Source organism: Pteropus vampyrus, unplaced genomic scaffold, assembly GCF_000151845.1.
Source record: "Pteropus vampyrus isolate Shadow unplaced genomic scaffold, Pvam_2.0 Scaffold1, whole genome shotgun sequence".
Lineage (NCBI taxonomy): Eukaryota > Metazoa > Chordata > Mammalia > Chiroptera > Pteropodidae > Pteropus > Pteropus vampyrus.
Genome location: NW_011888782.1, coordinates 7,110,745 through 7,137,053, shown reverse-complemented (window position 1 = coordinate 7,137,053; position 26,309 = coordinate 7,110,745). Strand labels below are relative to the sequence as shown.

The window sequence follows — 26,309 nt, the reverse complement described above, 5'->3', positions numbered from 1 at the left end:
AGGTTTCCAACAACCTTGATACTAAGATACTATGGCATTGCAGAAATAATTCCAAGGGTACTTGAAAAGGTGCAGACATTTCCATTTTAAGGAAGCAGACTGAGGAAGGATAGAGAGTGAAAAAAGAGAGAAGGGGGAAATATTTTTAAAACACCTATAAACTCCAAAACCCTGAGAAAATCACTGTCAGCAACTCAACATACATCCTTCCAGATCTGCTGTTAATCTATATTAAAATATATGTCATATTTCCTAAACTAATGAGATTATACTCATGATTCTATTCTTGAGTCGATATTCATGCATTTGGAAATGACCACCTTCACGTAGTTCTCCATGAAGAAGGCACTGAGGGTCGAGCATGTAGTAGGCACTATGCCAATCAGATCCCCTCCTCTGGGGATTGAAATCCTGAACTGAAAATCACAAGGGCAGAGGCAGTTGGAACAGAACCATCCAGCGGTAATGGCCAGGACAGAAGGTCTATAAATTTCTGTAACTGAGATCCACAGATCAGACTAAAACCAGGTTCCCCTGTTTTCAGCTTCTGGGAGCTACCAGCACCTTTCTTATAAACACTGTTTTCTTATGTACACTACACAGAATTCATCATATTTGTTGTTTGAAGTGAAAGAACCCTGAGTATTGTATGTAATACTAACAACAAGAAAAGCTCATAATCATGCATTAATTTGCTGGGCGCTGTTCTAAAATTTTACATATGTTAATTTATTTCATCCTTATAACAATACTATCAGGTAGATATTGTCATTAACTCCACTGCTGAATGAAGAAACTGAGGTCCAGACTGATTAAATAAAATGCTCCAACTCAAAGCTGCTGGTTGTAAAGCTAGGATTTAAACTTGGGCTGGCAGATCTGTAATTCCTAAATTATAAAAACTCTAATTAAGCTGTTTTATGATCTGCTTTTTTCATTAACTGTATTTTACAAATGTCTTTCTGTGCTAGAAAATATATCTTTTGTAATGGCCATATTAAATTTCATAACATAGATTCTCATAATTCAACCAATTATCTCCTATTTTGAGAAGTTTAAGTTGTTTCTAGCTTTTTATATCATAAATAAGTCTATAATAACTATCCTTTTAATTTGAAGGCACATCTTAACTTATATGTAGGTTAAATTTTTGGCATGGATTTGCTAGGTCAACAGATATGTACTTTTTTCCCCCATTCTGATTTCTTATTGTCAAATAAGAGTATTTGCTTTCAAACCATGTTAAGAACTATAAAAGGGAACAAAGTTGGCTTTTCTTTGAAAAAGGCTGTTTCTGCCTTTGGGTATTCATGAATGTTTATATGCTCAGAATGGAGACAATCTGCTCAACTAAGAAGACTCTGTTTTTAAAGGTTAATTGATGTAGGATAATCAGATTTTCCTTATCAATACTAAATACAGTTCAAGCCCAGTGCTTAAGGAGTTCTTGAGCCCAGCTTTTTATTGCATTATATTTTCTAAGGCAATTCGAAAAGGGATCAATTGTGGAAAAGATTAAGTTATAAGCAAAAGCATTTCTGTAACTTTTAAAAATCTTTCCTTTGCACTGGCTGCTTCAAAAATCAGAACTGAACATTATTTTACGCACTAGTTAAATCAACACAATCATGTAATTATTCATATGTTTATTTCTTTTGTGAGATTAATGTTCTCTATTTCCTTTTTCGAAGGTTACTCCAGTACAGTAACTGCCTGAGAAGATGACACTATCTAGTACTTTTTTGCTCTATAAGTATTGAAATACTCTCCAGCTAAGTACAAAATAAAACCACAGATGCAGCCTAATACCATGGTGACCTTGAAGGCTGATGCTGTACCATCTGATATCAGCTGGCAGCTTGAGAAAGACATGACAAAAAAGAAGGCACCCACTTAGAAATGGTCAGATGAAAAAGCCACTTTAGTGAGAATATTCTGTCCAGTACTATGCCCTTGCAATACTGGACAGTAACCTGGACATAAAGACATTCTTTGAGAGATTAGATAACTGAAGGCAAAAAAGTAAGTATAATCTGAGATCCTTCCTGAGAACTGAAATTTTAATATCTAGGGAAAACTAATTATCCATTAACTTTTATCTACTGGAACAAAATTTTAAAAAAAATATTTACCCTAAAACTAGTATCAGGACAAAAACTTATTAGCATAATACAGTTGAGTAACTCTGGCAAAGTCTACCTTGCCATAGTGACAATGATTATCTTAAAGGGACAGATAAAGTTGAAAGGGAAAACACAAGTAAATATTTACTGAACGCCAACCCCTATAAAAAGGGCTACTAGATGCAGGAAACTAATGAATATGAAGATAAAATGAAGCATGTCCAGAAAATTCAGGGAATCAGAAAATAATAACAATAAGACAACAGTTGGTTGAGGTTTCAACCTTGTGCGTCAAAGACCCTCAGGCCCCCATCGGAATAAATCAGGACACATTACACATTATTCTAACGAACTCAGTTGTCCTTGGTTCATCTTATTTGGCAATCCCCGAGTGGAACCCAGCTCTTGGGGACAGGGGAAGAGTGACTGCAAACAGTGCAGGGTTTGTCCCTCACATGAAGCCCTTCCCAGCAAATTCATGAGACTAAAGAGACTCTTGTCGTTGCCTCGTATAGAGGTAAATGGTGTGCAAGTTCAGTTAGCTCACGTTACTTCTCGAAGTTAGAACATTCAGTCAACAAGGACACCGTTAAGGTTCCCTTGAAGATTTAGGAACTCACCTAGGGCGTGGCTACAACTCCGGCAGGACTCTGTCAGACTGACAATTATTTGCTGCAGATCGGCTCTGGGGGGAGTGGGAGAAGGGTTGGGGTTTTTCCAGCCATTACATTTACAAGATTCCTCAGCCTAAAAAAAGAATAAAGACAGAGACAAAATTATGTAACAGGCAGCAATGGACTGAATGTTTCACACGAGAACAATACACACTAGTTATATGACAGTTACCCTCCCCACTCCTGACTTTATAATTTTCTGTATATGCACAAGAAACAAAAACAGAAAAAAGATCAAGAGGGTGTCTGATTCAGCATTTTGGTTTTTGGTGTTATTTTGTTTTGTTTTCTGCTGACTGGAATTTGAGTACTGCAGCTCAGACAGCAGGCCCACGCACTTCGGTACCACTGCCCCAAGCAAATGTCCATGGAGTGCTCAATTCCAAGGAAGTCCATCTGGAGAGTGACAAGCCAGACTTCTGAGGTCCCTGGAACACAGCTGGGTCCCGAGCCACAGGTGAGCCTTGATGGTTCCAAGACTCCAGCTGCAACTCTGCCCCATGGACCAGAAGGGAAACCCGCTAAAAATGAAGAAGTCAGCAACCTTAGGGAAATAAAGAGGGACACACCCAGCTGAAGCCACACTTGCAGGCTCCTCTAGTCCTTTCTGGGCTCTCAGCTTCAGAAATGGAGCGGGCCTCATCATGTAGCCTGGATTTATACCTAGGTCTCTCCCCCAGGTTTCCTGTAGCTGAACTCTATGACTGTAGCAGCACTTGATAGATAAAAATCTTCCTACTTCTTCTACAAACTCTTCACACTTCCTTACCTTCTTAGAGAACAGTGAATATTATTTAGCCTTTTTGTGGTGACTTTGATTATGAAGCAGAAGTTAAGTATGGAAAGAGACTGATTATTTTCAATTACTCTACCAAGTTGCATATTTCTGGGATCATAAGGATTGGAAGGCTAGCGTGCTTGTACTGAATGACCAGCCACTTATAATTCTTCTGCCCCTTCCTTGCTATCCTTTACCACTCAATTGCTCTCATCATTTATTTACTGCTTCAAATATGCTTTGGCTGGCAAACAAGAAAATTGTTAGAACAACATGTAACACAGGCTGATTTATTCTGGGTGGGAGCCTTCCTTATATACTATCCAATATGGCAGCCACTAGCCACATATAACTACTGAGCACTTGAAATGTGGCTAGGTCAAAATAAAATGTACTGTAGATATAAAATAGATACCAGATTTAGAAGACTAGTATAAAAATAAAATAGAATCTCATTAATAATTTTCACATTAATTACATGCTGAAACATTAGCATTTTAGATATATGGAGTTAAATAAAAGATATTAAAATTCACTTGACCTGTTTCTTTTTATTTTTTTAACATGGCTACTGGAACATTTCATTACACATATGGTTTAGGTTATACTTCCACTGGATAGTACTGGTCTATAAAACAAATTGCACAGATTTTTGTGCATGGGCTTTGTGTTAGATCTTTGTTCCTTCATAGGTCCTTTCTCTTTGTTTGGGCTTCTCCACACCCCGCCCCAACCCCAGCCTTACCCCCTGCCATGTACCAGATGGCTGAAGTCAGTAGAAGTCAGATTTGTAAAAAATTCCTGAATGGACGCTGCCTTGATCTCAGATTGAAAATTCTCCAAAACAGGAACAGTTTCCAAAATACGCATATATATAGAAGAGTAAGAGAATAAAGACTAAATCATTGGCAAGACAAGAAGGGTCAAGGTAGAAGAAAAAAATTTGCTTTTGAAGGTAAGTCCTTTTCAGTGAGCCTTGTGAATCTGGCAAGCCCAGCCTGACTGCTTTTCACATTTCATTGCGATGAACATGCAGAAGGCAGGACCAAAAGAAGGACCAAAAGAAGCAACCACAACAGCACAACCCTTAGTGAGTAGCTCAAGTGACCCTCTTCCGTTTCGCCAGGCATCTAGTAGGACCTATTATCCCCACTTCCTGTTACTAAACTGAACCGGGCCTTGAAATTCTCTGCAAGGAGCCATCCACCTCCTCTTCAGAGATTGTAAACATCTCAGAAATTGTAAACGTGTTCTTGAGGAAGACTCTTATGAGAACTTGCACCCAAGAAAGCATCCCTACAATCTTTATAGGGATGGAGGAAACCAGCCCCCATGTGGACCACTCCTCTCCTAATAATGGAGTAGCTATTTCAAGGGACTCCCAAAGCCTCTGCTTTTCTGAGCAGTTGGTCTGATCCAGCTGCCCTTTCCAAAAAGGTTAGAGAAAGAAAAATAGACTTCCAGTCCAAAATCATTCTATTACACAGGAAAGCACAATAATTACTAACATAATCTAGAACTTAACTTATACAATCTCTTTAATATCCAGATGGAAAGAAACACAAATACCTTAACCAAGGCCCACCAAGGGAACACAGGATTCTCCTTAAATTATCATAAAGATGCCAAGTTGTTTAATCAAGGGTTTCACTAAGTAAGGCCCAAGATGTACTTTAGGGTTAGGGGTCAGGTAAATAATGACTAAAGTTCAAAACTCCAAAGAATTACGTAATTTAGAAGTCTGTCCTCATTTGCCTCGATAATTGCTTTGGCTTTTAACAAACATGATGGATTTTGCATCTGGGCACATCAGCAACCACAGCCTACCTTTCTTGTGGCAGGTTGCCTATGGGCAAGATATAAAACTGGCAGGAACTCTGCATGGACTAGAAAAAAAAAAAACAACCAAAGCTAGCACTGTAACTCCAGATTTTCAGAGACAGTGACCTAGTTAAGTATGAAGTTCCTTCGTTGCAAGGAAGCTTGAGAAGCCAACTTGCTCTGAATCTGTCCAAAAGCACTGCTGGCCTATATACTCTGCTTCTATAGGAAGAGCCATCAACCTTGAGAAAATACCATTTTTTGGTTTAAAGGTATGCATCAACAGGTAAGAAATTTCTCAGAACTGTGCCTGGGGTTGAGGCCCATGTGACCAAACCACTGCTTTCACACAAGACAGTGTTAAGAAGACAATTCTGATGGGGAATGCTCTCTCTGAATTTGGAGGGTGGGTGAGAAGAATGCATAGGGAGGAGAGAGGAAGAATAAACACAAATGAACCTCTCCTACTCTCTCATGAATCTCTTATCTCATTTATCTACTTATTCATCATAACTGAGAACCTACCACATGTCAATCACAGGATGAGATATCAAAGACACAGAAATCTCTGCAGAAATAAAAATCTACCCCAGTGGTTCTCAACCTTAGAGGCATATTAGAATTACTGGGGAGCTCCTTAGAACTCAATATCCACATCTGACCCCACACCAATTAAATAAGAATCTCTAGGAATAGGTCGCAGGCATCAGTATTTTAAGTTAGTGATTCCAATGCTTAGCCAAGGTTGAGCATCTCTGATCTAAAAAAAAAAAAAAAAAGATGCTAGTAACAGATCCATTAAAAAAACAACATATTGGATTATATGATAGTTCTACCCTTAGTTTTTTTTTTTTTTGAGAAATCTCCATACTGTTTTCCATAGCTGTTGCACCAATTTACAATCCCACCTACTGTGTACAAGGGTTCCCTTTTCTACACATCCTCTCCAACACTTGTTTTTCTTGTGTTTTTGATAATAGCTACTCTAACAGGTATGAGGTGATATCCCACTGTGGCTTTGATTTGCATTTCCCTAATAATTAAAGCTGCTGAACATCTTTTCTCATGCCTGTTGGCCACCTGTATGTCTTCCTTGAAAAAATGTCTATTTAGATCCACTGCCCATTGTTTAGTCAAATTGTTTGTTTTTTGTTGTTGTTAAGTTGTATGAGTTTTTTAAAATATATTTTGGACATTAGCCCTTATTGGAAATATCATTTGTAAATATATTTTCCCATTTGTCTGGTTGTCTTTCGTTCTGTTTCTACTTCTGGGTATTTATCCAAAGAATATGAAAACACTAATTGGAAAAGATATCTGCACCCTTGTGTTCACTGCAGCATTATTTACAACAGCCAAGATATGAAAACAACTTAAGTGTCCATCACTGATGAATAAAGACAATGTAGTATAGATATACAATGTAATACTACTCGGCCATAAAAAATATGAAATATTGCCATTTGCAACAACGTGGATGGACTGTGAAGGTATTATGTTAAGTGAACTAAATCAAACAGATACAGACTGTGTACTACAGACTGTGTACGCAGATATCAAATTATAATGTTGTACACTAGAAACTCATATAATGTTATAAGCCAATGTTACCTCTATTAAAAAAAAAAGTTAACAGGGGCTTGTCAGGGAGATAGAAACAGACAAGGGGAACTTCGAGTGGGATGAGGGAAGGAGAAGAACAGTTTGTTTCAGAAGGAAATCGTGCGGGTACTTCTGAACACACCTCTTACCACTCGCCTCGTGTACAGGTAAACATGTAGGTACCCGCTTCCTCTAGAACATTTTTATGCAATATGAGACCGATGATGCTCATCTGAAGCAATGTGACAGAGGAGAAAAGAGGGGGCTTAACGCAATCTGCGTCAGAACTTTCTAGAATTTCTATGAAGTTTAAGATTCTAAAACTATCACTGTAAATAAATATAAACAAAATTACCCTTGCCTTTGTTTTAGTTATGTTATTTATCTTTACATAAAATTCAACCTAAGTTAAAAACAAAAGGTTGAGAACCACTGGTCTAGAATAGATAAGACTTTGAGACTGAATCAAAGAGGTAGGCTTACCTATTCCTCCTGAAGGTCTGCTTAGCAAACAGATTCCTGGGAATTTTCCCAAACACTCTTATGTAAAGAGGTCAGATGTTCTTACAGAAAAGCCGAAGAACCAGAATGTTCTTTCCTAATATATTGCCTTCTTCAAACTCTGGAGGAGCGAAGAGGCCAGGGATAGAGAAAAAGGAGCTGAAGGATAAGGGAGATGTGAAGTTTGAAGCTATCCTCCATCACAAGACACTGGCAAGAGACTCCGGTAAAGGGGTCCCTTCTGAGCACACCTGCAATGGTCATTCACTTTCTCCACTGTCCCTCAACACCCTGCCTCCAACCAACCCACATCAGCAATAGGAGAAGGAATAGAGGCAAAGTCATGGTCAGCAAAATGTTTCAGCATAGGTGGAAGTTGGTAGAAAGGAAGCAGGTGACAGTGTACAGTACCAATGACATGGTCAAGAGTGTAGGCCTTATAGTCATATAAAAACATGGTTTCAAATCTTAGCTCCAACATTTACTAACTGTGTGAACCGTGGACAAATAACTTAACCTCTCCAAGCTTCCAAATCTATAAAAGGGGTCTAAAAATACCCATCTCACAAGACGGCTGGGGCATTACATAATTAATGTGAACAAGTGCTGCATAAATGGAAGTAGTGATAAAGATGATGGTGGTGCTGGTAATATGCTAGGAGTGCCCTGTTGTAAAGGGTGAGTGAGCAGTTACTACTTTAAAGCAAGGATTTGAAGAGGCTACAACCACTGATACCCCTGTCCCCAATCACTATGAAACAGGCCACAGCACTTATTAAACAAATCATTGGACGGCTTACAAATTAAAAGACATACTACCCACAAAATAAATGGGCTCCATTTCCACTATAGGCGATAGCAATGGGAAGTCACTCAAAAGGCTCACTGAGTGATCTTGGTGGAGATTTTTATAACAAAGTGGAAGTGAGGAGAAAGAAATGGCCAGGTTACACATACACAATCACTAGTGAGAACAAAATATATTCAAAAACCTATGGGATATGGTCCAGGCAACACTTAAAGGTAAACATATACCCTTAAATAGATTTCCTTGAAAAGGAAAATATATATCCTTAAACAGAAAGATTAAAACTATATGAACTGATTATTCAACTCAATAATCTAGAAAAAGAATAACGAAATAAACTTGAGAAAAGAGACAAAAGAAATTGATGTAAAAAATTAAGGAAATAGATAACAAACAAAATCATATACCCTACCATTATAATCAATGGCTGGTTTTTGAGAAGACCATAAAAATAAACAAATTCTTGGCAAGTCTAATGATGGCAAAAAATCACATGCAAAAAATAAAAAAAGAGTGAGAAAGAAGTAAAAATTACAGATTTACTTTATAACTATATATAAGTACTCTGTAGAACTTCATGCCAATAGATTAAACTAGATTTACAATTTCCAAGTGAATTCCTTAGAAAATATAAATTATCAAAATTGATTTAATAAGTAATAAAGTTTTTTAACAACCCTACAAGAAAATGAAAAAGTAGTCAAAATTCTACTCTTTAAAAAGGCCTCAGGTCAAGGTGGTTTTATAGGAAAGATCTCGTTAACTCTCAAGAACTGGATCAGCACTGTCCAACATAAACATAATGTGAACCACACATAAAATTTTTACTTTTCTAGTAGCCAAATTTTAAAATGTAAAAGGAACAAGAGATATTCATTTTAATAATTTCTTTAACATATAATGTCCAAAATATTGTTATTTTTGGCATAAAAATTATTAAGGCATTTTACATAGTTTTATATGCTAGTTCTTCAAAATCCAAGGGATTTATCACACTTACAGCACATTTCAATTCAGACTAGCCACATTTCAGATGCTCCATAGTCATCTGTGTCTAGTGTCTACCATCCTAAAAGCAGGACAGATCAATCTTTTGTATTGTAAATTGTTCCATTAGAAAATTATACACTCACATGTCAGTCTATGAATCCAATATAACCCTGACACTAAAGCACAATACACACAGCAAAAATCATCAAAAAAGTCAGTAGCCCAATCTCACAAAAAGCAAAAATTGAAATAAAATATTTGTAAATCAGTAAGAGAATTTATTAAATTATCTAGATTGGTACCACAATTATGTGACCTTTATCAAGAATAAAGCTATCTGTACTGACACGGAGCCTCTCTAGGTTCTAGTTACGGCAGAAAAGCAAACTATGGAAGAATAATAAGCAATTGAAATATATATATGTACGTGAACATACGGAGGAACTAGATACATACTTATGGAGGGGCACGAGTAAGGTAGGGGCAGAGACAATCACATTGTATTTTATATTCACTGCGATATTCATATTCATGGGTTGCTTGCTCATTTTCTTTAACATTGATTCATCTGTGGGGAAAATTCCAACAAAATTCCAATGACAGTAACAAAGGCACAGCATAAATCAGTTGGTAGGATGGATGGCGGAAATCATTGCCTTATCACAAACCACATTTAAGAATTCAAGGATCCAAAACTTCTCTCCCTGTAGAGCTACTTATAAAGCCCCGCTCCCTGACCCCCTCGATGAGGTTCAAGCCAAAAAGTAACAAGCTTGGAATTCTTGGAGACACAATACAGACTTTTAAAGATATAAATCTTAACTTCATTATTGCAACAGACCTACAGCAATCAGCCCAGAAAGAAGTATATGCCACTTCTTGTCTTAACTTGACAGAATAATGCAGAGTTCATGGGGGCAAATAAGTGGGTGGGTCACAAAGCTCATGGCAGAGATATTTGTAATAATAAAGTCTTGTATTTTCCCAACTCAATAAAAAAATGTTACATCCCAAATATTAACCACACTTAATTTAAGCCACTTGTGACTGAAGTGCTTGATGAATTCTATCAACAATAAATGCTGATGTTTAAAAATGTAACCAAATAAAAAGACTTTTCTTTCAAAACTGGCTATCTGTGCTTCCTCCACTGAGTCTTGGGATCCCTGCAGATTTTAAAAAGTAGATTTTTATTTCTATTGTTCAAAACGAATGAGACTTTTCCCAAATAAATTGAAAATTTCCTGAAAACTAAGGGGAGAATGAAGGAAGGGGGAGAGGAATGGAGAGATGGAGCAAACACAGGGCAAACCAATGAGAGGTATATAAGCTTTGTCAGCCACACAGGATTCCAACTGAGCTAGCCAATACATGGCAGCCAGACATATGTGGATATCCAGTCTTTGAAAGGTGGCAGATCCAGGTTGAGATGTGTCATAGTGTAAAATACACAGTGGATTTCAAACAGTACCAAAAAAAAAAAAAAAGGAAAATATCTCACTAAAAATTATTCTACAGTGATTACATGTTATAATGATATTTTGGAATATTAGGTTAAATAAAACTTTAAAATTAATGAAATTTAATTATTGGTTTTTTCTTATTTTTGTAAATAATGTCCCCCAAAGTTCATATCTACCTGGAATCTCAGAATGGGCCCTTATTTGGAAACAGATATGATTACTTAGGGTTCTTGAGATGAAATAATCCTGGATTTAGACTGGGCCCTAAAATCAATAACTGGTGTTTTTATAAGAGAAAGAAGAGGGAGATTTGGACACCAAGTCACAGACATACCGGGAAGGCAGCCATATGAAGACAGAGGCAGAGACAGGAGTGATATATTTACAAACCAAGGAACACCGAGGACTGCCAGGAGCCACCAGATGCTAGGAAGAGGCAAGGAAGGATTCTTCCCAGGGCCTTCAGACGGGGCATGGCCCTGCTGACACCTTAATTTCAGTCCTCAGGCCTTCAAAACTGTGACTGAGAAAAACTTTTTATTGCTTAATCCACTCTGTTTGTGATCATTTGTTATGCTTGCCCTAGGAAACTAATACATGGAGCTATTAGAAAATGTTAAGTTACATATGTGGCTCACATTATATTTCTACTGGACTTTGCTGCACTAGAGTTTAAAAGGAATCTACCCCCAAAACCCAAGTCTTCACTATGGACCCTATCAGCTTAGGCACAGAACAGTCTCAATAGTTCCTAAGTGGTTCTAAGTGGTTAAAGGTATACCCCATTGAGATATCTGGAAGTCCTTCGAGCTTTGCTCACTTGTTTCAGAATGCTTTTGGGGTAGGATATGAAAAGTATTTCCTACATATGTATATGTATCACAGGACACTTCAAAATCTAAGTACACAAAATTTTTAATACGTGTGGGACTTATTGCCTAATTTACTAAAGAGGACATCCTAAATCCTTTAGAAAGCATTCAAACATTATCCTTTGACTGAGAGCAAAGCATTTTCTGCCAAGTGTTCCAAGCTGCTGCCACCATGCCCTCTGCCTTGGCCTTCATATCTCCCTTCCAGATGTTCAAGCCCTGCCACTGTTCTTCAAGATAAGAGGTCTCCTTCAAAACACCCTTCCCATGTCTCTCCTTAATTAGGCAAGACAGCTGCAGTCTAAGGGAACTCCCCAGGGGATTGTCCTTGCAGCTTTAACAAAATACCATCTGAAGAACAGCCTTTTAGGGAGTGTGCTGCCAAGCCAATTAATTACTGCAGAAATTAACAACCCAGGCAAGAGGAGGGGAAGGCTGCCCAGATGACTTCATCTCCCCCAAGAGCAAGTCTCTGCAGACGTGGCAGAACCATGAAAGAAAAGGCCACCACACTGCTATTGACCTGGCGAGGATAAAAATGTCTATGCCTCAACAGGATCCAAGGTTAGAGGTCAAGAGAATGCAACAGACTTTGCCATTGGATGCAAAAGCCAGGATGGATTATGAGAAGGAAGCTAAACTGGATAAACAAGTGGTTGTGACCCAGATGACAGAAAAGGGAGCAGGGCGCTTGCAGTTCACTCAGTGTCGATGAGTAAGATGGGTGTGAAGATATTTGGGTGACATCCAAAGGAACAGGAGAAAGACAGCCAAGCTGTCTAGCAAGATTCTGTCATGCTTAAAATACTGGAAAGTCACATTTGTTGGAAAACTTAAATCAGAGACAGGGCATTCCGCAGCAAGAACACACTGACCAGAAATTTAAGGAGTAAAACTATGAATCCAACATTTATTAAGCACTTAAAATGAGAAAGGCACTGTATACTTGTTCTCATCTCACTTTGTGTGAGGAAAGTATTATCTCCATTACTTGGAAGATCTAAGAGACTACGGATCTAAGATGCTAAAGGACTCGCCTGAGCTTATTCAGTCTATACTGAAGAACGGCAAGTAGGCAGATAATCAGTCCTGTGGTTGTGTGTGGACAGGTCCTCACTCTATTTTATTACTTCTCTACTCCAGGCTGGACAAAGGCAGAATGTTTAAAAGTCAAGGACCAAAACCATAGTGAGATACAACTTTACACCCACAAAGAGAGCAGATGATAACAAATGTTGTCAAGGATGTGGAAGAATGGGAATCCTCGAACATTGCTGGAGGGGATGTAAGATGATGCAGACACTTTAGAAAACAGGTTGGCAGTTCCTTAAAACGTTAAACACAGACCAGTGGAACAGAACAGAGCACCCCAAAATAAACCCTAATACATATGGTCAAATGATTTTCCACAAAGTTGCCAAGTCTATTTAATGGGGAGTGGGGAGTCTTTTCAACAAATGATGCTGAAAAACTTGGATATTCACAGGCAAAAGACTTAAGTTGCTGGACCCGTGTCTTACACAAAATACAAAAAATAACTCCAAATAGATCAAAGCCCTAAACATAAAACCTAAAACTATAAAACTCTTAGAAGACAACATAGGGGGAAAGCTTCATGACATCAATTTGGTGATGATTTCTTGGAATATGACACCAAAATGACAAGCAGCGAAAGAAATAAATAAACTGGACAAAATTTAAAACTTCCATGCATCAAAGAATACAGTCAACAGAATGAAAAAGCAACACAATATGGGAGAAAATATTTATAAATCAAATACCTGATAAGGGGTTAAAATCCAGAATATATAAATAATTCCTATAACTTAACAAAAAATAAACAACCCAGTAAAACAATAGGCAAAAGATGAACAGATATTTCTTCAAAGACATATAAATGGCCAATAAGCACATGAGAAGATGTTCAACATCATTAATCATTAGGGAAATGCGAATCAAAATCACAATGAGCTACCACCTCACACCAAGAAGGATGGCTATTATCAAAAACAGAAAACAAGTGCTGGTGATGATGTAGAAAAATTGGAACCCTTGTGCACTGTTGGTGGGAATGCAAAATGGTGCAGCCACTATGGAAGGCAATATGATGATTCCTCAAAAATTTAAAAATAGAATTACCATATGATCCAGCAACTCCATTTCTGGGTATATAACCAAAAACAAACATGCAAACAAAAAACTGAAAGCAGAAACTTGAAGAGAGAGTTGTACATCCATGTTCACAGAAGCATTATTTATAACAGCCCAAAGGTGGAAGTGACCCAAGTGTGCATTCACAGCAACAGATGAATGGATAAACAAAACACAGTATATGTTGACATATGCTACAACACAGATGAACCTTGAAGACATTATGCTAAGTGAAATAAGCCAGTCACAAAGGGACAAAAACTGTATGAATCTACTTATATGAAGTGCCTAGAGTAGTAAAATCATAGAGAAAGAAAGTAGAATGGTGGTTCCCAGGAGCTGAGAGGAGAGAGAAATGGGGAGTTACTGCTGAATGGATACAGAGCTTCAGTTTTGCCCCATGAAAAGAGTTCTGTGGGTAGATGGTCATGATGGTTACACAACAGTGTGAATTACGTAATGCCACCAAACTGTACATTGTAAGATGGTAAATTTTGTGATGTGTATTTCACCACGAAAACAAAGTTTTTTAAAAGTTAAACATAAATTAATTACATTACTCAACAAACCCACTCCTAGTATCTAAGCTAAGAGAAATGATAACATGTATCCACACAAAGATTGCAGATATCCACAGCAACATTATTCATATCAGCCAAACATGGAAAGGACCCAAATGACCATCAACTGCTGAATGCATAAACAAGACCTATCACTATACTGGAATATTACTTTGCAGTAAAAAAGATGATGATATATGCTACAATGTGGATGAATCTCAAAAACATTATGCTAAGTGTAAGAGACCAGTCATAAAAGACCACATATTGTACAGTTCCATTTATATCGAAGTCCAGAAAAGGCAAATTTATAGAGCTGGAAAGTAGACTAACAGACTGGGACTGGGGGAGTAAATGGGGTTGACCACAAATGGACATGAGGATCTTTTGGGGGTAATGAGAACCTTCTGAAAATGAGTTATAATGATAATTGTACAACTCAGTCAATTTCCCAAAAACCATGGAATTGTACATTTAAAACCAGAGAATTTTATGGCACACAAGTTATACTTTAATAAAGCTGTTTTTTAAAAAGGCAAGAACAGAAAATAATTATCGCTTCAAATATGGGTCTTCTGCCAGGTGGCCCTTGTGGAGAAGGAGGAAACCAGCACGTGGGGGACACCAATGGTCCTTTTCTGATCTAAAAGAGCAAAAGAAGTTAGCGTCTAGGTGGCCACACCTCCGCTGTCAGAATTTGTCTCAGCAAAAGAGAAATAGCAAATGACAGGAATAAGTGAGTCATTAAGTAGGTTACCCTGTTTTTAAAATTCGTGGAGAGTTTGAAACAATTAAAACTTGCTAATAATAAGGCTTTGATGCCAGTGTTCCTTTTGGGCTCCCTCACTCAACACCTTTGATTTGCCAACATCCAACTTTCTGACACATTCACGAATTCATTCGAGCCTCACTGTGGATGTCTAAAGTGGATGTCTGTGCAGTGAATCTAGTTCCCCTCCTTGAACTGCAGTATAAGATGTAAGACACAGTTCAGGTGGGTGAGGGAGGGGAGCCTAACAATTTCTGGAAACGATTAAAAGAGAGTGAGGATTGAGGCTGGGGACTGGGAAGACTGGCACATTAAGAGGGTTTACATTTTCATTGGCTACCACTGTGAGCTGTCTGAATTTTCCTCTTAACAGTGTGTATTTATTACTTAGGGAAAAAAAAATCTTTTAATCCTATTTTAAAACCACAGCAACACCTGGAGTCTGCTATAGGCAGTAGTGATCCTAATAAATTTTCTCTTTGGAAGCAAACTGCTTTGGAAGCAGTTTACACAATGCTCTTGTGATTTGAAGCAGTTCTCAAACTTTCGTCTGTTCATGAATCACCTAGGAAATTCTGTGAAAATGCAGGTTTGGATTCAGTAGGTCTGGTGTGGGGCCTGAGGTTCTGCATTTCTAAAAAGTTCCCATGCGAGGACCACACTTTCGAGTAGCAAAGATTTTAAGAGGAAAAAAAATGGTCTGAGGGTTGTGGGTGTCAATACCGCTCTTTTCTCCCAATATTAACTTTAGCTTTCCATATACAACTTCATCTTAAGAGGCTAAGTAATCCTTTCTGGGACATAACACCTTTTTCTTTCTCCACTGTGTGACAAGACTTCCAGGTCACATAGTTGTACACGGAAGGCCAGCAGACCCCATAAAGCTATGACCTGAAACTGGGATTTTAGAAATCTGAGGACTTTTGGCACAAGTGTAAAGAAGAAAATGGGAGTAAGGGAGGGAAGGGTTTTGCCCCAGATCACATTTGCCTAGAACTGAAAGTGAAAACAGAACTAGAAGAGGAGAAAAGATAACTGGTGAGGTAATTCAGTAGAGGAAGAATCTCTGAACACCTTAATTTAGAGCGCCATTTGGTCTGGAAAGTCACAAGGAACCACAAAAACAAATACTGAAGAGAGTGGTCAAGGATACAAAAGGAGATTGGAATCGGAATGTCAGGAAGAAATGACCCAGGGCAAAACAACCCAGGTATAAACACCCAATTCCAGTGCTTGTCTTCTCTGCTCTCCAAAATCAACATCAACAGAAACCAACAGGTCTGGAAGAAGTAAGTCCTGGTGCCTGTGCTGAAGCTGAATAAGGAACTGCTCTCTTTGTGCTAGATAATCAGGTCCGACTGAATTAAAGGCCCAGGACCTTTAGACATTATCTCAGAAGATGCTGGAATGACTCTAGTGCTACCAAATGTCCTAGGGGTGAGCCACATCCTTCTTTACATCTGCGTCACCTCTCTAGGAGCAAACCCAACCATGCACCACCACTGAAAGGGCCTCAAGAGGTCCTGAGTGACACCAGGGCCAAGAAACTGGTGTCCCAGAACCCTAAACCCAAGACAATTCTGGACTCTCTCTTAATATACACATCCAATCCTATGACTTTTTCAGTGAACTTGCAAAGCAGTCAGCTCAGTCTTCAACACAGTGGAAGGATTTGTCAAACTGTTTGGCTAGCACTAAGCGATCCAGACAACCAGCTGACAGAATTTTTTACTCTTCGGCCTGTTGTTTTGGCACCAAGTCAACCAAGATGAGCAAAATAAACAGTACTGTATATGTTGCTTCCCAGGTCAGGTCAAAATCACATGGTATCAGTCATTATCTGGGTTGATGACTCGTAATCCACACAACCAGCACAACCTGCAAAACAAAACTTCCAGCCCACATTCCCAACTGCCTACGCCTGGCATGTCTACCCATTAAGGCTTGCCCTCAACTCCAACACCCACATTTCAACTATCCTGTTGTCTTCATTGGATTACCTTTTCCCCAGCTCCTGAGGCTCAATTTATCTGCATTCAATGCTCTTACCCTAGGCCATCTGATTCTTTCAAAGTCTCTCACAAATTTATATATCTTCTCCTTTCTCACTACCAAGGCCTCAGGGTCAGGCCTTAAAAGCCAGTTAGAGATAGACAGCTTCCTCTCCACTAGCAGTACATTCCAATCCTCCATCTAACTCCCACTGTCTAATACATCGTTCTCCTCTACGAAGCCATTTAATAATGTTGAGCATTTCTGTTTGATACTTTCCAAGGCAATTTTAGCCCATATCATCTAATTTTCCCATCGCCACAACCCCACAGAACAAGTAATTCAATGCTTAGAGAAGGGATGTGGCTTGCCTGAGTTCACCCAGCTGGCAGAGGAGCAAAGAGCCAAAACCTAAAACTCCTTGCTGGCACACTAAACATTCTGTGTCTTCTTCTTCTTAAAGTGCAAAGACTCATTATTATCATGTGACTTCAGTTTAAAATTTTCTACCTGAAATTCAAGACTTTCTAGCAACTGATTTCTTCCTTACCCAGTGTATCGTATTTCCCACTATTCCTGTTTACTCGTTTTTCCTTTTTCTCCAATTTGGCCAGTCTCTTCAGTAAGCTCCATCATCATGATTTAGCACTGCTTCCAACTGTAATAGTGGCTACCACTTTCTAGGCATTTAGAATATTCCACATACTATACTAAACTACCAAATGGATGATCTCATTTTATCATCAAAACAGCACTTGACTGCTAAGAGACATGCCTAATTTAACACATGCCCAAAAGAACTCTTGCTCCTCATTCACCCCAAACCTGCTTCTCCCATGGTCTTCCCCAACTTGGTAAACGGTGCTACCATCCTCTCAGTTGCTCGGGCCAATAACCTGTCTCTTTATCACATGCCGCCGCCACCACCACCCAACGACAAACTGAAGTCCTGTTGCTGCTACAATCATAGCTCCAAACTTTCTACTTCTCACCCCCTCTACTGCTACCACCCTCAGCCAAGCCACCACTATACACTTACATCTACATTGCAATAACTCCAACTGGCCCTCTTTTTCAACGTTTTCTCCTGTATACTTTATTCTTCTCAGAGTAGCCAAAGGGGATGCTTTGAAATGCAAATCTAATCTGACTCCATTGGAAACAGCCCCGATGTCCACTACAGGTGAATGGATAAACAAACTGTGGTACATCCATACAGTGGAATACTCCTCAGGAATAAAAATAATAATAATAATTAACTACTGATATGTGCAACGACATGGATGAATCTCAAAAGCATTATGCCGAGTGAAAGAAAAAGAGTGCGTACCATGTGGTGTCATTTATATGAAATTCTAGAATTTCAAAAGTAACCTATGGTGACACAAATTAGCTTAATGGTTGCTTCTGGAGAACAGGGATTTGAATGGCAAGGAGCAGAAAGGAACTTTGTAGGACAATAAAAATGTTCTATGTCTTGATACGCATTTGTCAAAACTGATCAGAACTGAAGATCAGATTATTTCGCTGTGTGAAAATTATCCTTCAGCAATCTGGCTCTCATTTACTTCTTCTATCTCATCTCCTACACTCACCCCCCTACCCACCCTCATCTAGCCTGGCAGCCCTTGAACATGCTAAGTCAAATCTGGCCCCAAGTCTTTGCATCTCCACCTGGCACCCTCTCCCTTGGCTCCTTGTTATCATTCAGGCCCCAGACCCTGTCCCTTCCACAAAGAGCACAAATCTGAAGGAACTCCTTAGGTACTCTCACTTACTTCTCTGTTTACATTCTGTGTGGCACTCACCACTTTGTTATTTTGTTGTTTGCTGTCTGCTTCTGCTACCAGAAAGCAAGCTCTGCAAGAGTAAGAAGGACCCATCTGTCACTGTATCTCTAGCATCTAAATCAATGCCTGGCACATTAGACAACAATTTGTTGAATGAATGGAAAAGTTGACAACATCACAATCTCCATTTTACAGCTATAAAATCTGAGGCTTGGAAAGGGGAAGTAATCTCCCTCATGGTCACACAGCAAGAAAACAGCATATCAGGATCAAACCCAGGCCATCTGTTGCCCAGGTCCATGTCTAAACCACTCTGAGGTCTTGTTCCCTTCAGTCTGTTTCTCTGCTTTGTTTTATTACTGTTCACTCCACCTGGGCCAGGCCTCTCTCCTACACTTCCACCCACCCCCAGTTCCTGATGGCTTCTCTGTACATTGACTGCCTGCTCAATTATTCACTTTAATTTTTCTTTCCTTCTGTATCTGTCTCCTAGCAAGATGAGGGGGCCCCAGCAAATTTTGCTTCTTTTTGTCACTCATCACATACCTAAGAACAAGCTGGGCACTGGCACTTAACCAAACTCCTAGACGTGTTCCCTTGGAGACAGGGTTAGTCAGGTAGCCCTGTGGGTATGTGCAAACCTTGGGTTATATGACTCACTTCACTATTTCAAAGTATGCTGACCTTGACTTCTGTGGCATCCTGCCATCCAGTTTCAACACCAGCTTGTTAGAGCTGATGCAAATTAGAGCTGCCACCATCGGGTACTATATTACTCAAGTCTAGTCCCTGTACTTCTGGAATCTCCTGCATACCACAGAAGCCTCTACACAGGCTGAGAGCATGCAGTGAGTGGGGACTGATTAGGATGGTGTGGAATTAATGGAAGCATCCCATACATCTTCCCCTGAGGTCACTTAAGAGATTACTTAAAGCCTTCTCCTAATTCCCGGTATACTTGGAATTTTATCATTCCAAGTGGATCATTAGAGATTCTATTCACACTTTTTTCCAAAATAAAGGCATTCATATCCTGATTTAAAAAAAAAATAAGCCCTGTGTCTGGGTCTCTGGATGCAAAAAGAACAAATTAAAGAAAGCCTAATGTATACTGTAGCCTTTAGATTAAAGCAGGCAGTAAAACAACAAAAAATATAAATAGTAGTTAGAAAACATGGCTTTATAGGTGATTAATTTTTTTCTAGTTCAGTAACATAATGATGACATTTAGAATATACTGTAGGACCTTTATCTCATTTCACTGGTCTTAACTCACTGGTCACACAATACTCATGATACCCTTGGTGAGAATTTAATTCTCATTTGAGGAAGAAGAACCGGTGGTCAGAGAAGCTCACATTATTTGCTCAGAGAAGGATTAAAAATGGGTGTGACTTCTCTTTGTTCCATCTTACAGCAGAAGTCCAGGCCACCAGACAAGTACTGCATGTTACTGGGTCCTCTGTGAGTCCATGGGAACACACTCAGCTCCGAGTCAGGCAATGTTATTCCAGCCCCATCTCAGGGCTACCCTGCTGCTGACCACATGGCTTTGGGAAAGTTACTCAACCTCTTGGAGCCTGTTTCCTCATCTTTAAGACACAATTTTCTTTCCTCCAATCTTACAAATATGAAATTCACTGTGAATATGAAATGACCCATTTATTCAACAAATATGTACTGAGGACCTACTATGTGCAAGGCACATAGTCTGTGGACCTGGGATATGAAATGAAACAAAGTCCTTGCTTCGTGGAGCTTATATTTTTAATAATTTTGTGTGATAAAGAAAACATACGAAATTATTAAAAATATATGTGACTTATGAGCATTGATAAATGCAACAAAGGAAAAACAAGATTATATAGCGTGATGGGCCTCTGTTATTTTAGACCGGAGGCGGAGGGGGGTGGGGGTGGAGTGTCAGGAAAGCTTCTCTGAGAAGTTGGCCTTTGAGAGCAGACTGGAATGAAGTTTGACAACAAGCCATACCAATGCCTGGAAAAGAAAAGCATGCAGTGCAGGGGGTACCAGCATGTGCAATTAGATGCCACAGATGAAAGCAATTCAATATTATACAAGATTCAATTCTGTTTCAATTATCACTAGGTGATGAACTATTATAAAGAGCTTGGACAGGAGCTACCTGAGCAGGAATCTTCTAAAGCAGCCCATAAAAATAAATGTTAAATGAATAAATAAATGGCAATAGGTATAACACCCCTTACATTTTGCACAAATAAGAAAAAGATGAAAATCCCATTTTATATATCTGTATCAATTATGGAAAGATCAATTTATAAGTGGATGGTCCATATGATTCCATCAAAGAATAAGCTTATCTTACATATTTAATACAAGTTTTCAAGGATAAATTGTTGCCAGTATTGCTTAGGGGTCAATGTCCACCGGAGCTTTATGTACTGGGTTCTGGCCAGTCTTCTAGGAACCTTGCCACAGCCCCCAATATGTATAGTTCTACGTGGCTTGTGGAACACAATGTATAACTCTAACCATCTTCCAGAACAAAGATGGCTGACAGCAGGACATCATGTATTTACCAGTAAGGACTCACCATTATAGATGCCAGGGAGAAGGAACTGTGCAGGCAGGACATTTCACCAGCTGTGCACCCACTTCCCCAACAGTCTGCCTTTCCTCCACTCCAATCCTTACCTACAGCTGCTTGGCCAAGTCCACCTCTCTGATTTCTTGTCTACATTTCCTGCTCTCGCGGGTTGTTCCTAGTATAGCTGAATTTCAAATCTTTTCTTTCAAAAGCCTCGTTAAAATTCATTTTATAAAGTTGTCCACATCCACTGTCTTCCATCCTGAAAATGGTTGACAATTTTTAACTTGTTCTAGTTTTAAAAATGTGTCTTTACACACTACTGCTATATGCCACAACATAGACATAGCTTACAGACATCATCACGTTGAGTGACAGAAGGCAGATGCAGAAGAGTTCCTACACGTGTGATTCCATTTATGGTAAGTTTAAGAAAGGCAAGACTAATCTCTGGTAATAAAGTTAGAATAAGGGTTACGAGGGGTGGGGATGTAGTACCACGGAGCCCTCTGAGGTGCTAGAAATAATATGTAGCATCTTCTGGGTGGGAGTTGCATGGATACATGTATATGTAAAAAACTAACTGGGCTATGTACAGTAGTTATTATTTCAGCACTTTACTGTCTGATAACTCAATTAAGTTAAAAAGTAACTTTTCTCTGGATTGTGCTGAAGTACTGCTATGTGTGCAGTCTTATATAGAGCTGTTTTGAGACTTCTAAATATCCAGGACAGTCAATTCCTTACCTCTGTGGCACATCTGGCACCTTCTACAGCTTGAATAGGTATCTCTTTCATGTTCCTTCCTTCCTTCCTACAGGAAATTCTACTGGGCCAGCCGGTTACCATTCTTGATTGTCAGCTTTAAAACAATCAAGGGCATGCATCTGTCTCCCCCAGGCCAGTAATAAAGAATGCTTATTTTGTTTGCTTTATGGCCTATACCTTTCAATGAACTAGAAAAGCCTTTAAACAAATGTCTCAATAGGGAGACAGTAAACATCAAAGGAGAGCAGTAGAATACCTGAAACAAACGATAATCTCTCTGTGAACCATTTGGAGGAACAGACTCTCTCTACCCCATGAGAAAGTTTGGGAAAAGAATGCAAAATGGTGCAGTGGAAGAATACAAATGGACCAGCTCTTCCCTGAGCCACGACTGCAACTTGAGGGAGATGCTTCACCTCTTTGGGTCTCATTTCCCCGCTAATAAAATGACCTTCCTTACCTTCCTCTTACCCCATATGGAAGAATCAAATGCCATGAGTCAAAACACAAACTGCTGAGACCAATGGAAAACTTTTAAAAATAAAATAAAATAGAAACTATGAAATACCTATGTTCTAAGAACTTTCACATATGCTAAACTATTTTATCTTCACAATAAATTGATGAGGTGTCACCTTGACTCCCACTTCACCAAAGAGGAAACCTGAAACACAAGGCAGTTAAGTAGGTGCCCAAGGGCACAGAGCATGGAGAGAGAGGGTGGATGCTCCAGGTTTTCGTAGGTAGTCAGCACACCTACTATTCTGCCATAGGTGCCTCTGGGTTTGAATCAGATTAGGAGTAGAAAACCATTAAGAGTAGGAAATCACTGACAACTATTCTCATGAAAAGACAAATGAACTAAATCAGAAGGCATGGAGCCCTGGAAATTCATGTTTTATTGGCACTGTACTGAGCATCCAGATCTTTCATCTGAGAAGCAGATGTTCTGATTGTTCCAAGGTAACTCACATGAAACTGATACTTTACCCTCAAGACTCCCTATGACAGGTCCAACCCTGTGGATTTACCTGATAGGCATAGAATAAATCCTGTCAATGTGCACAGGTATCTAGGTTTACATCTGATCTTCTTAGTGGTAAAAAAACAATAACAACAACAAACGAGGACAGAAAATGCAGCAGCGCTGCATCAGAAAATCTTATTTGCAAGCACATGCTCCTAAAACAAAATAGTCCTCAGCAGATTTTGTTCCATTTTGCCCTATAAACTACTTTCTCAGTTACATAAACTGCAAATTGCAATCTTAAGGCTTTGTAGGCTTGAATTTCCATCTTCCCTGAAAGTTTATGAGGAAACAGAATTAAATTTGGTCCCCTTTCTCTCAGCCTTTTTGTATTGTGCCTGCCAAATGAAACATTTTTCCTGTGTGTGTTGGCTCCATGATATCGCCTTTTAGAGAAGTCATCACACATGAAATAATTGTAGGCCACAGATTTAAGTAACTAAAGACTGATTTTTTTTAACATTTTATTTACCCCCTCCATGTTTTGTGCTTGTGCTTAAATACTACTTATCTAAAGAGTCTCCAAAAAAGATATTTCTAAATTTTGTTTCTGTATACAAACCTACAATCAACTGATACAAAATATCACCTTAAAAAAATAGTGTCCATTGCAGGAGATGGAAGAGTTGGACTGTGATGACGGATGAGCAACTGCATATATTTACTCAAAAATGACTGCACACTTAGGTTTTTGAGTTTTATTACCTACAAATTATATCACAATAAAGCTATTTAAAAATATGCCCCAAATTCACAAATAGTTCAGATTGTCAGGGTTATTCAAATTAATATTAAAAGCATTAATTTTCCCTACGCTGCCAACGTATTTACAGTATTATGAGACAACACAATTTTCCCCTAAAGCAATGTTTCTCAACTTTGGCACTATTGTCATTTGGGGCCTGATAATTCTTTGTTGTGGAAGGCTGTCCTGTGCATCATGGGATGTTTAGCAACATCCCTGTCCTCTAATCACTAGTTGACAGTAGCACTCCCCTCCTCCCAATTACAAAGACCAAAAATGTTTCCAGACATTGCCAAATATCCCCTGAAGGGGAGGGCAAAATAGCTTGTGGGGAGAGTCACTGCTCTAGATACCGACAGCTGAAAAAGAAATTTGCTCTCTGAAGGAGTGGCTGACAAACACAAAGGCATCAGGGGCTCTCCAACTATAAGGCTTGTTCTAGCGCCATATTCACCAGCCCCTGGCCAACACAGGACATTTTTTGTCTCATGGTAGCACCGCTGCCTTCACTCTCTGCATATTCTAGTCAGTGATACCTCTAGACTATAAACCACTATTTTTTAAATTAATTGTATACCCCTGTGCCCATGTAACTCTCTAGGTATGGCACTCAGCCCAGAATTGAAGCAGCTAGGTTTTCCAAAAATGCTTTGTAGCCACTGATGCTGATAGACAATGAGTAAAGCACAGGAAATTCAGTTTAGCCAGCATTAACCTAGCACTTTTAGGTTTCAGGAACTTTGGAGGATTGTCTCTCTTTTAACTTCGAGGTTGAAGTTATAGTCCTCATTTTATAGATGAACTAATCAAGGCTCACAGAAAAACTTAAGTGACTTGTGCCCAAGATCACATAAGTGGCAGGGATGGAATTCGAGACTAAGTCCCATATTCTTTTCTAGACTTCCAAGTTAAAAGTATACCTTGTACTCTGAGCTACTGTGATGGCTCACTGATGGGCCAGACACCTCTCTGGATGCCTCATGTATATTAGCCCATTTTAAATCCTCACTGCTTTGCCCTAAAGGAGACATTATTATTCCTATTTTACAGACGAGGAAACAGAAGCTGAGGTAAAGTCCTTGTCCAAGGTCACACAGCTGGATTTGCAGTAAGTCTGAACTCTGAAGCACATTTTCTTGGCCACTACGCCCTACTGCCTCCCCTCACGTATAAATAGCCTATTTCATTAAGAAAAGTCAGTCGATGATTGTTTTTTTAGTAGATAAATTACACTTTAATTCAAGGAGATTTGGATTTGTGCTACGTATTTATACCTTTACTCAGAGTTCCTTTTATAACACTAAAAACCCAGTCCTGTGGACAGCTGTGAGATACCTAAAGGGCCCTGTGTGAAAAAGCCCTTCTACCCAATTGTCAAGAAGTGGTCAAGCTAAAATTTCACTGCTGCTATCCTAACAGCTAATCATTTCCTCAGTTTTCTCTTCTCTAGTTCATTCGTTCAGTGAGTAACCACTTAGAATCTACTCAGAGAGACAGAAGACACATAAATATCAAAAACTATACAATTAAAAACTGTGATAAAAGCACCAGGAAGGGAAAGTAAGTAGAAAGGGGTTCAGAAAACTTAAGGCTAGTAAAGGAAATGCAAGGAATCTGAGATTTGCAAGAAAAGTTGGGAGTTAATTTGAAAGTGAGATGAGAAGAGCTTTCAGTCCCAGTGAACAGTGTATGCAAAGGCCCTGAGGTAGAAGGGAATCATGCACGCAAGGCCCTGAACAGGGGCCAGAGATAGCAATGGCCAGGCCATGCAGAGCCTTGTAGACTCCAATAAAGAGAAATTAAAGGGTCCTAAGTAGAGGTAAAACATGGTCAGATTCACATTTTTAATGGTCAACCTGGCTGTGTCAAACACCAGCCAACCTTTGCCAGAACTCAGTTCAAAGAACTCTACCTTGGATCCTGCAAAACAAGTTTGTTTGTTTCTTTTTTTCTCTTCTCTCCAGGGTGTGGCTCATCGCCCTGGCTGTTGTGAACTAGCTCCCTTTTTTTTCTGTTTCGCTTGTGAAGTTTAAAGGCCAGATCTTCCAACAAGTCTAGGACCCATTTTTCTTTCAACAGCCCCCAGAAAAGTACCTCTTTCCAGGTCCTTCCTCATTCTCCTAACCTCTCTACTCTCTCTGAATAACAAAAGGTAGAGCAATCTGTCCTTTTGGGCTTTCTTATATGAAATGTAGAGACAAGCTAAGAAAGAACCATAAATTCTGCTCTCTCACACCCCTCACACACAATCAAGCACAGGGAAAAAAAAAAAAAAGCAAATGTGAGATAATGTCATTCCCCAGGTG

General features: G+C 39.1%; 1 protein-coding gene across 1 annotated transcript in view; it reads right to left on the bottom strand.

The window, feature by feature from the left end:
• Nucleotides 1-4,445, bottom strand: part of KAT2B (lysine acetyltransferase 2B) — a 65,374-nt gene extending 60,929 nt beyond the window's left edge. The window contains exons 1-2 of the mRNA XM_011354901.2: nucleotides 4,335-4,445; nucleotides 2,744-2,870 (exon numbers count right to left, since the gene is read on the bottom strand). Of these exons, the coding sequence (XP_011353203.1) occupies nucleotides 2,744-2,870; nucleotides 4,335-4,445 (238 nt within the window). The remainder of the gene's footprint in view (nucleotides 1-2,743; nucleotides 2,871-4,334) is intronic.
• Between the last annotated feature and the right edge of the window lie 21,864 nt (nucleotides 4,446-26,309).